This window comes from Electrona antarctica (assembly GCF_951216825.1).
Source record: "Electrona antarctica genome assembly, chromosome: 10".
Lineage (NCBI taxonomy): Eukaryota > Metazoa > Chordata > Actinopteri > Myctophiformes > Myctophidae > Electrona > Electrona antarctica.
This window is the reverse complement of record NC_136791.1, coordinates 15,106,767-15,121,848: the sequence shown is the minus strand read 5'-3', so window position 1 is coordinate 15,121,848 and position 15,082 is coordinate 15,106,767. Positions and strand designations below refer to the sequence as shown.

The 15,082-nt window shown below is 43.8% G+C and overlaps 1 protein-coding gene across 3 annotated transcripts in view; it reads left to right on the top strand.

Moving 5' to 3' along the window:
- Positions 1-15,082, top strand: part of slc35f3b (solute carrier family 35 member F3b) — a 121,444-nt gene that overhangs the window by 88,442 nt on the left and 17,920 nt on the right. Inside the window, exons 3-5 of one of the 3 annotated variants that reach the window (XM_079511728.1) lie at positions 6,695-6,816; positions 7,450-7,664; positions 14,526-14,745. In XM_079511728.1, coding sequence (XP_079367854.1) covers positions 6,695-6,816; positions 7,450-7,664; positions 14,526-14,745 — 557 coding nt within the window. Of the gene's footprint in view, positions 1-6,694; positions 6,832-7,449; positions 7,665-14,525; positions 14,746-15,082 lie in introns of all 3 variants that reach the window. The other 2 variants (XM_079511727.1, XM_079511726.1) reach the window with 2 other exon arrangements.

Below are 15,082 nucleotides of genomic sequence, written 5' to 3'. Positions count from 1 at the left end.
TAGCTAAAGTGGCTGCAGATCTGCAATCTCAAAAAACTCTTTCGCTCTTTGGTGCTTTAGTGTGACGGGACTACCTTTTTCTCAGAGCTTTCAACCAGGTTGGCATGGTTAAAAACCCTAATCTTAAACTCAATCTTAACCATAATCTAATTTCCAAACCGCACCAATGATTTGCATGCAACTCCTTGCAACCAAACGGTTGAGAGTAGCTGCATGTAGTTGATGTAACCATGATTATGCCCAATGGCAGTTGCAAGGAGCTGCATTGGTGTGACATGTCCGGCCCGTGAAACTGTTTTGTTGCAAGGAGTTGCGACTAGTTGCATTGGTGTGGTTTGGGCCTGACCTCACATAATTATAACCTCAAAACCACCCCCACCTGGACGAAAGCTTTGCGACAAAGGTAGTCCCTTTGTGTGATGCTGTAGTAGACAGGCGTTAATTTATGGCAAAAAGACACAAAAAGTTCAAATATGATAAGAGATTTCTTCCCAGACATCAGCGATGATATATCTGACCTGCATGACGTTTTCAGTGCTTTGCAATAATCCACACACAGGTGTGTATATCTTTCCTAGATGAGAGGTCCATGGTGTCCGTCCCGGGCACGTGGAGGCTCCCTGGAGAGCGTCGAGGCATTAGGTCTCTTCCAGGCATGGGAGTCGATAGTAATCATGGAAGGTAATCTGCGGTCAGCTGGGAGCACACCTCAAGGTCAGATGCAGCAGCGGCATCAGAAACACAAAGGAAGCAACTCTCTTATCAAAGACTCTGATCGGCTTCATTGAGCGTGATGGGTTTTTAATTGGGTTAACCCTATTCAGCTGTTAAAAAATAGCTGATCTACAAGGTCACAGCGTGTTGTGAGCTCTCCCTGGCCCAAACTCCTTTCAGATGGTAGATCAGTTTGGGGGCACGCCAGGTTAGAAGTGCTTAAATGGTATATTATGCCATTGTGATGTCCCTTTGGTGAGTGTGCACTGTGCAGTAATTACAGGACCAGAAAGCAAGAGAAGCAGTCTAACAATCAATAAAAGAGCAATAAACTACGAAAGTGATACATGACTTCTAAAACAATTACTGTATGTGAAAGACTTCAGTGTAGAGTTTTCTCTCACCAAGGTTATTTTGGTCTATATTTAGAAACAAAATGCATCAGGATTCACTTCTTTTTTGTCTTGATGAAAGTTGCAAAGCCATCGGAAATGCACGCTGTGATTTATACGGCTGTTACATAACCAAACTGATAAGGGATGTCGTTGTTTCATTTTCAATTACGTAAGCCGTAAGGGCTCTCATGTTCTGGGTCCTGGTGCTTGCATTCACTGTCTAAAATAAAAGTGTGTTGGTATTGGCACCATTATTTTGTCAGCTCAGAGCAGTGGTTCTCAAACGTTTTCATCTTAACCCTAGAACACTAAACATGGGTGATTTTCACCCGGACGATTATATTTTCATAATGTTGCTGATGTCTGATGTGGGTGGGTCTTTCAGTACCTTCATGATGCTCAGTGACATCATAGAAGGTAGGTTTGTGTCCCTGCCCGCATCCCTGTTTTTTCCTACAGGCACGTGTTCGGGTGAACTTCACCCGTGTTTAGTGATAGTGTGATAGAGAAAAATCCAATCCCACAGTGGACTTTTTCATTTTTTGATTATTTTCTTCACTGGACCATTCTCACATGTCTTAGGAATGGGTGGACCAAAGGAGAAGTTCCCAACTTAATTTATCTTTTTTTAGGAATATTTTAAACGTTTTTCACCGATTTTGCCCCCCCCCCCCCCCCCCCATGATAGGGCCCCCCCCCATGAAATCTATTTTGTTTTTTTTGTGAAAAGTCATGATGACATATTAAAGAAGAGTACCTCAAGTTGCCATCTATTGCTGTACTGCAATATATTTTGATGAGAAATATTTGTATGGAATATTTTACATTGGATAAAATATAACCCGTGTTTAGTGATGGTGTAACAAAAAATATGTTTAGTGTTCTAGGGTTAAGGACCCCCAAATTGAAAAGATATGCCAGTGACTCCCAGATTGTAACACCCCAGTTTGACATGCATTAGGCTACGGACCCCCATTAACACCTTGGAGGCCCAGGGCGGAGTTCTCTGTCCAAGTTCAAGGTCATGGTCAAGTGCCCAACACGGAGATTGATAAATAGGACGGAGATTAATGATAGAGCCTTGGAGCGTTTGTTGCCCGATCCGATGACCTGTCAAAAAGTGACACGTCATCGAAAATCTCCCCTGCCTGTTTAGCTGACGAAAACGAAAATCTTAAAACGATCATAACTCCCGATCTAAATCATCCCGTCTAATTCTGAAAAAAGATCCTGTGTTTGACGGCCTTCCGCGGTCCAGTCGCTAGTCGCGATAGATTTATTATTACCTCCCGTTGTTGTCGATCGACTCTAGAGTGGTGTGGCTATTGTTGAACCCAGTGTACTCTCTGCTGCCCCATCTGGCGGAGTCAGGTTAGCTATTGTTAGCTGCTACACAGACATGCACACCAGCTTCCGGTGCGCCGGTAAAAGTGGTCCGTGCGCTATAAATGATGGGCACATGGATGAAATGGATTAAATAGTTCCGGGCCTCCAAGGTGTTAAATGGCATCAGTGCATATTTTAGTTGGTTGAAGTGCAGAAAGCTGTCCGAACGAGCTAGTGCTCTGAACATAGGCGGATTATGACACAATGGGGCCCCATGTGGGCACAGATTTGTAAAAGACCCCACCCTCCCCCCTGGCGGTACACTGACTCTACAATAACTATATATTTTTGTTGGCTTAAAGGTGGCAAAATATGTATGCCAAAGGTTAAAAGAGCATGATATTATATACATATTATAATATTACATCGTTGCTGTCGGCCAGCACACCTCTAATCTCAATATTCTAAATGTTGCGTTCTTTGTTTGTAAATGAATATGCCCTACTTGATCATACGGCACACATGAGCATCAAAAGTAGAAGATCCGGGGGCACGGTGGCACAGTCGGTAGTGCTGTCGCCTCACAGCTAGAAGGTCCTGGGTTCGATTCCCGCTGGGGACGCTGTAGGTGCTGGGGGCGTGTTCTCTCCTCCGCGTGCGTCATCAGTGCCCATACCTGAGGCGGGGTTGGCGAAAGGGCCTTTCTGTGTGGAGTTTGCATGTTCTCCCCGTGTCTCCTAGGGTAGGTCCTGGCCAGCCGGGGCGCCTGATGGAGGGGAAAGGAACTGGTCGGAATAACGTGTTCCTTCCACGCGCTATGTCTGGCCGGGGAAACTCTCCCCTGTCAGGTGAAAAGAAGCAGCTTGGACTCCTCATGCATAGAAGGAGGCATGAGGTCAGTCCGCTGACCCCCCCAGGTTGGCAGAGGAAGTGTAGCGCCCAGGATTACATTAGATAATTGGCACTGGGTGAAAAAACTGGGTTGCAAAATCGTGGGATAAAAATTATAATTAAAAAAAGAAAAGTAGAAGATCCACAAGTGACATGATTTGAGCTTGTGGATCTGCTGCTTTTGCTACTTTTGCATTTGAATCCTGAAAGGTATTACAGTTTTTGGACATACTATAGTGTAGGCTACTGCATGAGGTTTCCACCCGACAGAGGCAACATGCAAAAATGCAAATGAATTGTGATCAGCTCAAATAATTGCGATTCCGGGATTATGTAATGATTGTGACATCAACTGGCATTCCAATAGCGATAAGCCACACATGATGAATCCTCAGTGAATTCCCAATGTAAAACAGCTACAGTAGCCTATATATTGAAGTTACTGAGTTACGGAGAGTCACAGTCAGCATAGATTATCAGAATGACTGGAGAAACATTAAGGATGTAAGCCAGGGCCATTATGTGCGACCACTAGCAGTTATGTCATTGTCGCACCGCAGAGTACATTTACTCAAGCACTGTACTTAAGTACAGATAAGTAAGATTTGTTTGGTATTTGTGAGGGGCGCTAGCCCCTCTTATGCCCAGCTTTTGGTGTCTGTATAAACACAGACATTGAAGCTTCTACATCTATTGTACGTTTTTGAAAAAGTGTGAGAACTACTGATTTAGAAGGTCTTTGTAGAATCGACCTAAGGCCTCACTCAGACCTTTACTGCATTGCTGTATGCTTGTTGGATGAATGTTGTGTAGTGTCATGGCCGCCCCAATGCATTTCCAATGGAAGTCACATGGTTTGTAGTCCACATTTTGGACTACAAGCTGTTGTATGGCTTTCGGCTGTGTTTCGACTGTGCCCCTCCCCCTCATACAACACAAATGTTGTGTCAAACCATGTGACTCCCATTGGAAATGGATTGGGGCGGCCATGACACTACACAACATTCATCCAACAAGCATACAGCAATGCAGTAAAGGTCTGAGTGAGGCCTAAGGTCTCAATGGATGGTACTCGAGTAAATGTACTTTTTGCTTAGGTACTTTCCACCACTGTATTGAATGTCAGACCTGTCCTCTCCTGTCCTCTGTTTGGACCGCAGCCTGCCACGCACGATCATGTGAAGTTCTGGTCAAATGTCTGATTGATTACGTTACGGGTCAATTCAACCCGTGAAAGGAGCTATTTTTATCCATACACATGGAAAGACTGCATGACCCGAGGTCACTTGAACAATTTGGAAGATTCTCATGAATTGACGAGAGGAATTAGGGATTTAAATCGTGTGACGAGATTATTATGTAATAATAAGAGAATTCTCTCTGTTCAAACAGCTCAAACATATTACATTGAAATACAGTTAAAATGCATCAATCCATTAAAACCGGGAAAGCATCTGTCATTTTAGATTTTTAGCTACATCATACTACCCAGTTTTTTCCGGACGGTTTAAGGCCCGCCCTTCCGCATCTGATAATTCCCACCTACAGACAATATTGTGCATCGTTTCCGTATTCCGCTCTAGACTAGAGTCTAGAGATCTAGACCAGATTAGCAGCCTGTATAAAGCAACTCGATCCCAACCTAGTCTACCATTAATAAATAAACACTCAAGCCCACAGTAACGCCAATACTCGTGAAAATAGTGACGAGTTACTTTTGGAAAATAGTAACATAGGCTATAATAGTAATATTTTACTCAAAATGTAAAGTAATTAGTTATATTACTGCGGTAATTACTGGGAAAAGGTAATAATATAACTTTAAGTAATAAGTTACTTTAGTTACGTTCCAACACTGCCCAGCAGCAATCAATCAAGAACTTTCTTTCTTTATTAATTTGGACGGGACAGTGCATGTGTATTAATGGACATTACATTTATATAATGCAACGTAAAAACACCGGATTTAGCTAAATGCTAATTTACATCCGTAGTCTCCACACCAGGCATATAAACCAAACAGGTAGACAGTGGAATACATACAATATAGGAGACAAAGCATAACAATATACTAAAACAGTGTACAAAGGTATAAAGTGCATCAGAGTATCATCAAAGTAGCTCAGTCGGTAGAGCCTTTGGACCACAAGTTCATGGGTTAGATATCGGGCACTGCCAACTCAGCGAATGAGTAGCAAGGCTTGATGCAGCAAGTCGTGCGGGAAGTATTCTCACCTACTGTTTTACCTCCTGGTATGGAAACAGCACAGCTGAGGAGAGAAAACAGCTGGACAGGACGGTGAGAACAGCTAGTAGGATCATCGGTGCCTCGCTGCCCTCCCTGGCAGACATGTACAAGCAGAGGTGCATGAGGAGAGCAACTGGCATCATTGAGGATGCCACCCACCCCTCTCACAGCCTGATCTCCCTTATGCCATCTGGGAAACGGTACAGGAGCATCAGTGCCAGGACGGAAAGGATGCGGAGCAGTTTCTTTCCCCAGGCAATCAGACTCTTGAACTCCAGTATCCCTGGCAGATAGGCCATGAACTGATGACATGAACTCTATGTTCAGTTTTTAAATGTTTTTCTTATTCTATTTATCTTTTTTATGGACTTCTGTAGTTTTTTAGGACTTATTTATATTCAGAGTATTGTCTTGCACTTGATATATTTATTATTGTATGAGCCTGTGCTGTCTCTTAACTAGGAGAAATGTAATTTCGTTTTTTTCTGCTGCTGCAGTTGGAAAGAATGACAAATAAAGAAATCTTGATCTTGAATCTTGAGAAGTACTGGGAGGTGATGGTAGGTGTGGCGCTCCACCTCAGCAATCCATCTCCCAGGGGTCTAGCGCATAGACCCCATAGACGGGGATAGACTCCCGCATGTTACCGGCTGATACCGACAATAAGCCACTCCTGACCTACTTCTTTTTTAGATTGAACTTGAAGGATGGAAATGAAGTACAATCTCTAATGTACTCATTCTGGATAAAACAGTCCTGAACTGAGAGGATTTTTCTTTACCGAAGACGGTTTACCGGCCGGGCACTTTGCAGTCTCCTCTAGTGGTTGCCCTAGTGCTGATTCCTCTATCGGGCTTCCTTTCAATGAATTCCCTCAGAGGGGGGCGCCCGGGGCGGGCATAGTCCCTGTAGGGCCTATATAACAATAGCCTGTTTAAAGACTTTAAAATTGAGCAAACAAAACAAAAATTACATCTTCAGAATGTGACAGTGGTGATACGAATGAGGTTTCTTGTCACTTTAAGCGCACTCTTGTATAGCTGTTCGATGGGTTTGAGAACCGTCACAATCGAATTTGGTTGTGAATGTAACCTCAGTGTGTGTGTATGTGTGCCTATAGGAGAAGACCGTGTGGTGGCTCCCCGTGTGGTGGCTCCCACAGATGGACAAACGGCCTCCAGCGGGACAGAGGTGGACTCCAGCACCAACCATCGCAGGTGTCATACCCACTGCTGCCTCAGAGTGAGCGCCCTGCAGGTGTGTAGGCCTGGCACAATTATTACATAGGATCCCGAGGGGAGTTGTCAACGTGGTGTGTGTGTGTGTGTGTGTGTGTGTGTGTGTGTGTGTGTGTGTGTGTGTGTGTGTGTGTGTGTGTGTGTGTGTGTGTGTGTGTGTGTGTGTGTGTGTGTGTGTGTGTGTGTGTGTGTGTGTGTGTGTGTGTGTGTGTGTGTGTGTGTGTGTGTGTGTGTGTGTGTGTGTGTGTGTGTGTGTGTGTGTGTGTGTGTGTGTGTGTGTGTGTGTGTGTGTGTGTGCGTGCGTGCGTGCGTGCGTGCGTGCGTGCGTGCGTGCGTGCGTGCGTGCGTGCGTGCGTGCGTGCGTGCGTGCGTGCGTGCGTGCGTGCGTGCGTGCGTGCGTGCGTGCGTGCGTGCGTGCGTGCGTGCGTGCGTGCGTGCGTGCGTGCGTGCGTGCGTGCGTGCGTGCGTGCGTGCGTGCGTGCGTGCGTGCGTGCGTGCGTGCGTGCGTGCGTGCGTGCGTGCGTGCGTGCGTGCGTGCGTGCGTGCGTGCGTGCGTGCGTGCGTGCGTGCGTGCGTGCGTGCGTGCGTGCGTGCGTGCGTGCGTGCGTGCGTGGTGCGTGCGTGTGCATGCGTCCAGGTGCAGAAGGTGCTGTCGGGAGTGTTCATCGTGATGTGTGTGTGCTCGTCATGGGCCGGTGCCACGCAGCTGGCCAAGCTGACATTCAGGCAGTACGACGCGCCCTTCACCCTCACCTGGTTCGCCACCTCGTGGAACTGCCTCTTCTTCCCCCTCTACTACATCGGCTACGCCTGCAAGAACCCCGAGAGGCAGACGCCCAGGCAGAAGTTCAGGTGAGAGGACATACAGCCGTACTACGTGGTCATACTACAGCGTCACACAAAAGAACCAAAAGTATAGCAGATCCACAAGCTTGAAACTGCTGCTTTTGCTATTTGCGTACGTGGTATCCGGAATTCCGGATAAAAACAAATCCAATCCGGAAAAGTAACATTTCCACCTGGCAGAGGTTGTGTAGAACACAAGAGACAAGAGAGCATACCATTACCCTCACCACATTTCTGGTAATGTTTCTGTATGAATATAATTTTGGGGCATAAGCATCACTCGCAAGTGAAAAGTGTTTTATGGTGTTTAGAGAAGTTGTAAAAAAACCAACAACAACACACATTTATGTGGAACGGTTATTGTGGAAAATATACCAATTAAAAGATTAACTGACATTTTATTTTGTTTAATTGAAAATGTTGCACAGTATGAGTACTTTGGGTTACTTTAGTAACCTCAGTTTATCAAGCGAATCGAGCGAGAGAATCGCCTAAGGTTGGCGCCATTTCCATGGCGTAAACACCCGCCTGCGCGCGTCCGGAACCGGCTCTGCGCCGGGGCCGGCCCACCGCGGCGGCGGGTGTTTACGCCATGGAAATGGCGCCACCCTTAGGCGATTCTTGAGCGAGATGAGCTTAGATAAACTTAGGTTGAGTGTACACTCAATATTCTACACTAGAGCTTTCAGATGTATTCCTGTTGACTGGAGTCAATGACATCTCATTTCTTCATCTGCAGACAGACGTACATGTGTAGTGTATACATACAATCACTTCTACAGACAGTCGTTTACCTCACCCGTTCTCCGCTTATGATTAGCCACGTCCTGTCTTGTTGTTTGCCGGCTAACGCAGGCTTATCATTTAATTAAATTCAAAGGCCCATTTATCAGGATGTAGCGGGGAGTCTCAAGTTGGTAACAAAGTACTGTGACCACGGTCTGGAAGTGTAGTAGAGACCACAGCAGAGCTTAATTTGCCGAGTCGGATCTGTCCATTAATTATGAGCCCTCTGACAGGGATCTTATCTTTTCTCTGCTACTGTATAGTACCTGCTGCATTCCTGTAGCACAAAGAGGGAGAGCAAGACTAACAGAGACAGAAATAAATTGCATTACTGTCTGGTAGTCCGAGTTACAGTTGGCCTTGGCTCTTCTCATGCACCTCATGTCTTGGGACTGCATTCAGTGGTGGAAAAAGTACTCAAATGTTTACTTAAGAGGGTAAGACCACTTTTCTAGAGGGTTGGATTGTTTTCTTACCATATTATGAGCAAAATAGTCCATTCTATGAATTATTTCACTCCGTTGTGCAGTTTAATAGCAAATTAAGAACTAAAAATAGACTCTAATTGTTCTGTTTGTTGATTCAATGATGACCAAGTACTTTAACTCCAAGGCTTCTTTATTCAATCAAACAGGTATACAAATGTTTGTCCTTGACATGAACTCTATCTGATCTGACTTCCTGTCTCTGTGTGCCCTTATATGGATTTCACTACTGACACTACAGGCACTGACACCTTGTGATTAAAGATAATAGATAATGATCATGATCATCACATCCCCCTTTCTGTGAAATAACCAATAATGCTATTTCTCTCTAAGCACATCAATTTGGTCACGTATCATGGAGTCCCTCAGAGTACCAAAGTTGCATGTCTGAGCTTTTAGCTTCAGATCAGTGAGGAAACTGTCAAAAGGCTCACGCTGTTGCTGCACCTGAGAACAAATTACATATCTCTCGTATGTCTCATTCTTCTTTGGAGAGCAATGTGCGTCAAACTTCTCGAGCACTTTATCCAATTTATATTTGTCATCCGGCTCGTCATAGACAAACGTATTGTACACTTCAATAGCTTGTGGGCCTGCCATTGTAAGAAGTAATGCTACTTTCCTTGCATCCGACTTTTCTTCCAGTCCCATAGCTGCAATATACAGCTGGAATTGCTGTTTGAAGGCACGCCAATATTGCTATCGACATAACATTCCCAGTCAGCTTCAAACACTCTGGTTTATCCAATATATTCATGTTGATTGTCGCAATTTCTTCTTTTCTTTATAGTTGAGTTTTTACTACTGGTACCATGTTCTGTTTGTTGATTCAATGATGACCAAGTACTTTAACTCCAAGGCTTCTTTATTCAATCAAACAGGTATACAAATGTTTGTCCTTGACATGAACTCTATCTGATCTGACTTCCTGTCTCTGTGTGCCCTTATATGGATTTCACTACTGACACTACAGACACTGACACCTTGTGGTTAAAGATAATAGATAATGATCATCACATAATCTTCCATTGTAACAGGGAAACAGCTCTCAAAGTCACTCTTTTAGCACATACTGTAAACGATTAACGAACACAACAAAAGCTGATTCTGACAGTATATCACATCAGGAAAACTCATACGGTTTTATTTTTAATAAAAAATGTCAAATTTGTCTTTTAACTATTACGCTTACGCCTACTATTACGCTTACGCCTACCGAATCACTTCTGTTCACCGCACTTGAGTAAAAAAACGATCTGATTGGTCCAAATCTGTACACCCACTCCTGAAGCGTATTATTGTAATGCAGTTGAGCCACTACATGTAAACAAACAGATTTGATGTTGTCTGTAATGGACGTGTTTGAGGTAGACACTTTAGAATAGTGTGTCTGTGTCTGGGACTGCTCGTCTAGCCTGGCTAATAAGCCAGCCCGAATCAGCCGGTGGCAAAAAAAATTGCCTGCCAATATCCCGCGACAGTGTTGTGTGATTAGTCTGGCTTATTAGCCAGGCTACTGCTCGTCTGCGAGGCTGTAGCCTTGGTACCCAGGCTTTTATTTTCATTCACTACGGCTCAAAGAATGAAAGCCTTGAATGTGAGACATTTCCTGGTCTAGGAATGGGAGTGAACTACAGTGCAGAGGGGCGTCACTCTCAATATAGAGACATCAGTTTTCTCCACTGTTTTCTACCAGGGAGAATTGAAAATTACTGCTGCATTGTGAGCTTGTAGATTGGCTATTTTCAAATGTTTGAAATCAAAGTAACTAGTAACTAAAGTTTTCTAATAAATGCAGTGGGGTAAAAGTACAATATTTGGATCCGAGATGTAGTGGAGTAGAAGAATTGGAAATACTCAAGTAAAGTACAAATTCCATTATTGTACTTGCATAATTGCATAGTGGTAGTCAGAGTTGGCCTTGGCTCTTCTGATGCAGCTCATGCCTTGGGACTGCTTCAGTCCAGCAGAGACTCCCCCTCTCCCTTCACTGTCTGCAGGATGTGCACGTGGTCGGAATCCCCAACACACAATCTGCTTTCATTCAACTCGCCATCTAGTATGAGAAAAACAAGTAATGGTTTTAAATTCAGTATAAAGGTGGGCTCACACTACAAGATAATCTGGGATATTTGAAGTCGGGCAGGGCTGTGCAGAAAGGGGGCAGGGACCCAAACCCAAGAAAAGGGCACGTGTGTGGTCTTTTTGTCCCCACAGAAATGTGGTAGGCCTACATTGGATGTCCTATGCTAATGGAGCAAGATGTTCTAAAATAACTTGGCTCATGTCATTGGACATTAAAATAAGCAATACATTAAACATTCAAATATATGATATATATATAGTTTTTAAACCTGCTATTTTTTTGGGGGGGGAGGGGCGTTCCCCCCCTGCACGTGCCCGAGGTCGGGGAACGCCCCTCCCGACAGTCGGGTCAACGTGTTCGAGAATCATGCAGTGTGTCATGCCCCATCATTTTAAAATCTTGTAATGTATGCATGTTAGAATATTGTTATATAAGTGTGGTGTATGATCCTGTAATCTGAGCGCATCTTAAATTAATTTGTACACACAGGGCTCCCCAAAGGTTGTGTTAGCATCACTCTGAACAAATTAATTTTAATTCAAGCCACTGTATTCTGACATTTTAACACTGCTCTTGGCAGTTTTAATTTAGCATAGCGGAGCCTTGTCAAATAAACATTTATGTTTTCTTGTGACAGACAATAAAATTGCTTTGGAGCTTAAATTACATGATTTAATAGCGAGCATGTCTTCATAATAGACAATGTGACCGTCCAACGCCATTCTTAAATGTGGTTCAAGAGTCTGATGCTCATATCCCTCCATGATATTGCCTTCCCTCTTCGCTGACTCCTATTGTACTTGTGGTAGAGTCAGACGTGCCCTGACAGGGATAGCTTTCATTTGAGAGTCTGACAGTCTGACAGTGGTCTTTCATCACAGCAGCTTTACAGGTGTAAAGAAGTGGGTGAAATGATTTGTGTAGTTTCTGTGAGAAGAGAGAGGATGGAGCAGGAGAAAATAGAAAAACACATTGCCTGGCTTCAGAGTCCAGACCATAGACCACGCTCAGTGGCGCCCACCAGTGGTGGAAACTGGTAAAGAGATCTGTTGGAGAGCACTTATAAGTTTTAACACCGTTTAATAACATAATGAGACAGACACAATTCAGACTTTCAAAGTATTATAATTTTATGAGTTTTCGAATACGGAGCCAGCCTCAAAGCGTTACAATGGAACACCACATACTGACTCAAAGTACAGCAGCTGAACGCGACCCTTTTATACTGCCGTCACAAACAAGCCTCGACGTATATACAGCACAGCCCATCCCCAGAACCACAGGTCAAATGTCAACACAGCTGACTCCCATACACAGAAACAGGATTTGCACAGAAAGAATTAACACAGCTTTCAGTTTCTCAAATTAATAACATAAAATCAATAACATTGCTTAGTGTATTCCAAATTTCCTTGGCAAAACCACTCCTGTGCTTTCAGGAGAGAGACACAGAGAGACACAGAGAGACACAGAGAGACACAGAGAGACACAGAGAGACACAGAGGCAAAAGGACAGACAGATAGAGGGGGAGAGATTGAGGGAGCCATATAATAAATGTACAGGTCGATGACTGCCTGTCCATGGCTGATACACTGTTGACAGTGTGATACCTGTCATTTTTCACTGTCCATCTTTGGTACAAAGAAAAGCCTCCACTGCTTTCCTCAGTCAGCACATATGTCATATGTATCAAGGCATGGGGCTTAGCAGAGATGGAGCCTACACCTATGTCACAACACACACACACACACGCACACACACAGCACAATAGGAGAACTGACACCCGTTGCAAAAGGCAGGCTGTTATTGTTATCGATTTTTGGAGTATGGCCAGTTTCAGTGATGCAACGAAGCTATGCTTTGACCCACCTTTCATTTAGGTGTGTGACCTGTTTGTAAAGTAAAGAACCACGTTCAGCGTGTTTCTGTTTTAGTGTCCACTCAGCTCCCTGCTGGACCCACATCTAAACAATATGCTCATCATCATCCTGGCCTGAGTCCACAGCAGGAGTCTGCCTTCTGTTGTTCTGCACTTATTGATGATGACTCAGCGTGTCGCTGCTGTCGGGCAGAAACTGAAATTAATGCCCTACAACTTCATCACACTGCAGTAGTGGTTTTCAACCCTTTTCATATCAAGGCCCATTATTTATTTGGCATTTGAGCCACGGACCACCATTTGATGACATTAGCCTCTCAGACCCAAAACCTGGAATATTTTGTTGTCGATTTTTTACACGAGCCAACTAAACGTATTGGCTTTGTTGCGTATTGGCTTTGGTGTGTATTCAGAATGAGAGTAGGGCTGCAACTATCAACTAATGTTAGCTATTATTCCATTACTTTCGCAGTGGATCGATTCATCGAGGAGAGTGGTATATTTTGTTTCAACAATCAAAATAATTACAAAATCAAATCAAAATTGAATACATCCAAATCAAAATTCATGTGCGGCATCTTTGTAAAGTGTGCAACCCAGTAGCTATCACATGTTTTTGTTTTTGTTTAAATTCAGTTTGTGTTTCAAAAAGGATTTTCCAATCGAATGACTGTTTCCTATTAGATAGATGCTAGTTATGTTATCTGCTTACACTGTTGTTTGCTTGACTATTAAGGTCCACGCTCCCAATACTCCGATCTTGCACTTTGGAAGAACTCTAAATGTAAATTGACTTGCAATCAATTTCGCTGCAGTCCATTTCGGTTTGACTGCCACCTGCAAATGTCTGTAGAGAGGAGCTCGAGTTGAATAAACTATTTCAGAGTTCTGGTATAACTGCAGTATTGAATGTACTCCTGCCAATGTTAACTACTGATTGTCAGAATGTGTTATTCATTGAGTCATTGTCATTCCTGGCTGCTGTAGCACAGATCTCGTCTTATCTCCTCTATCTTTTACATGTTTATGTAATATTACTACTACGTTAGTACTTACTACTACTACTACTACTACTACTACTACTACTACTACTAATAGAGGGTATGCATTGTGATTGTCTTCTATTAAAATAAAACAGAAGAGTCCGCACACTGGATCCAGTTCTAAGTAGGCACATAACGATATATCGTAAATCAATTAAAATTGATTCAAACAGGTGACAATTTAAAATCACGATTAAATCGCAATTTGAATCTTGATGCAAACAGCAGAGGGTGCTTAAAAAAGAAGAAAATACAGGATCTTTGTAAGATAATTGATTAAAAAACGTTTTCAGTCATCTGCTACTGCATTGAAAAGAGGACAAGAGTGGATTTGTGAGAGAAATAATGGTAATAAAAAAAGATTTTCGGTCATTTTTCTGGAAAATGTGTTTTGTATTGTTGTAATATCGGCACCGCTGAAAAAGACGGTCCCAGCCCTCAGTGTGTTCTCCGAAAACGAAATAAAGGTTGAAACACTTCGGACGTGTGTTCTCTATGATAGCTGTTTAATTGTTTTATGAGGCATTATTAAAAGCTCTTATCCTGCCCTGTGCTTGTGTGTCGTGTGTGTGTTGTGTGTGCAGAGAGTGTTGTCGGCTGTTCGGGGACGATGGCCTCACAGCGAAGGTGTTGGTCACCAGAGTGGCTCCGTTCGCCCTGCTGTGGATCCTCACCAACTACCTGTACCTGCAGGCCCTCAGGAAGATCCACAGCACCGACGCCTCGGCGCTCTTCTGCTGCAACAAGGCCTTCGTCTTTCTGCTCTCCTGGATTGTGCTGCGAGACCGCTTCATGGGCGTCAGGGTGAGTCAGACCTGGGACTGTAGACTAGAGACTGACACGGGAGTGGATTTTCACTCCTGTCCCATCCCACTCCTGCAGAAAAAATCCTGTCCTGTCCCAATCCTGGGCCAGAGTAAAAAACAAAATCCCATCCTGTCCCACTCCTGTAGAATGACTCCTGATCCCATCCCGCTCCCACTCGAAATTACTCCCGCTCCCATCCCGCTCCTGTTTTTTTTTTTTTCTAGGAAAAGTTATTCTATATCTATCCATCTATCTATCTACCGGTATCTATCTATCGCTTCCTGCTTCTCAAGACAGATAGCCTACCAATACAAAAAAATAAAATAAAGTGGGC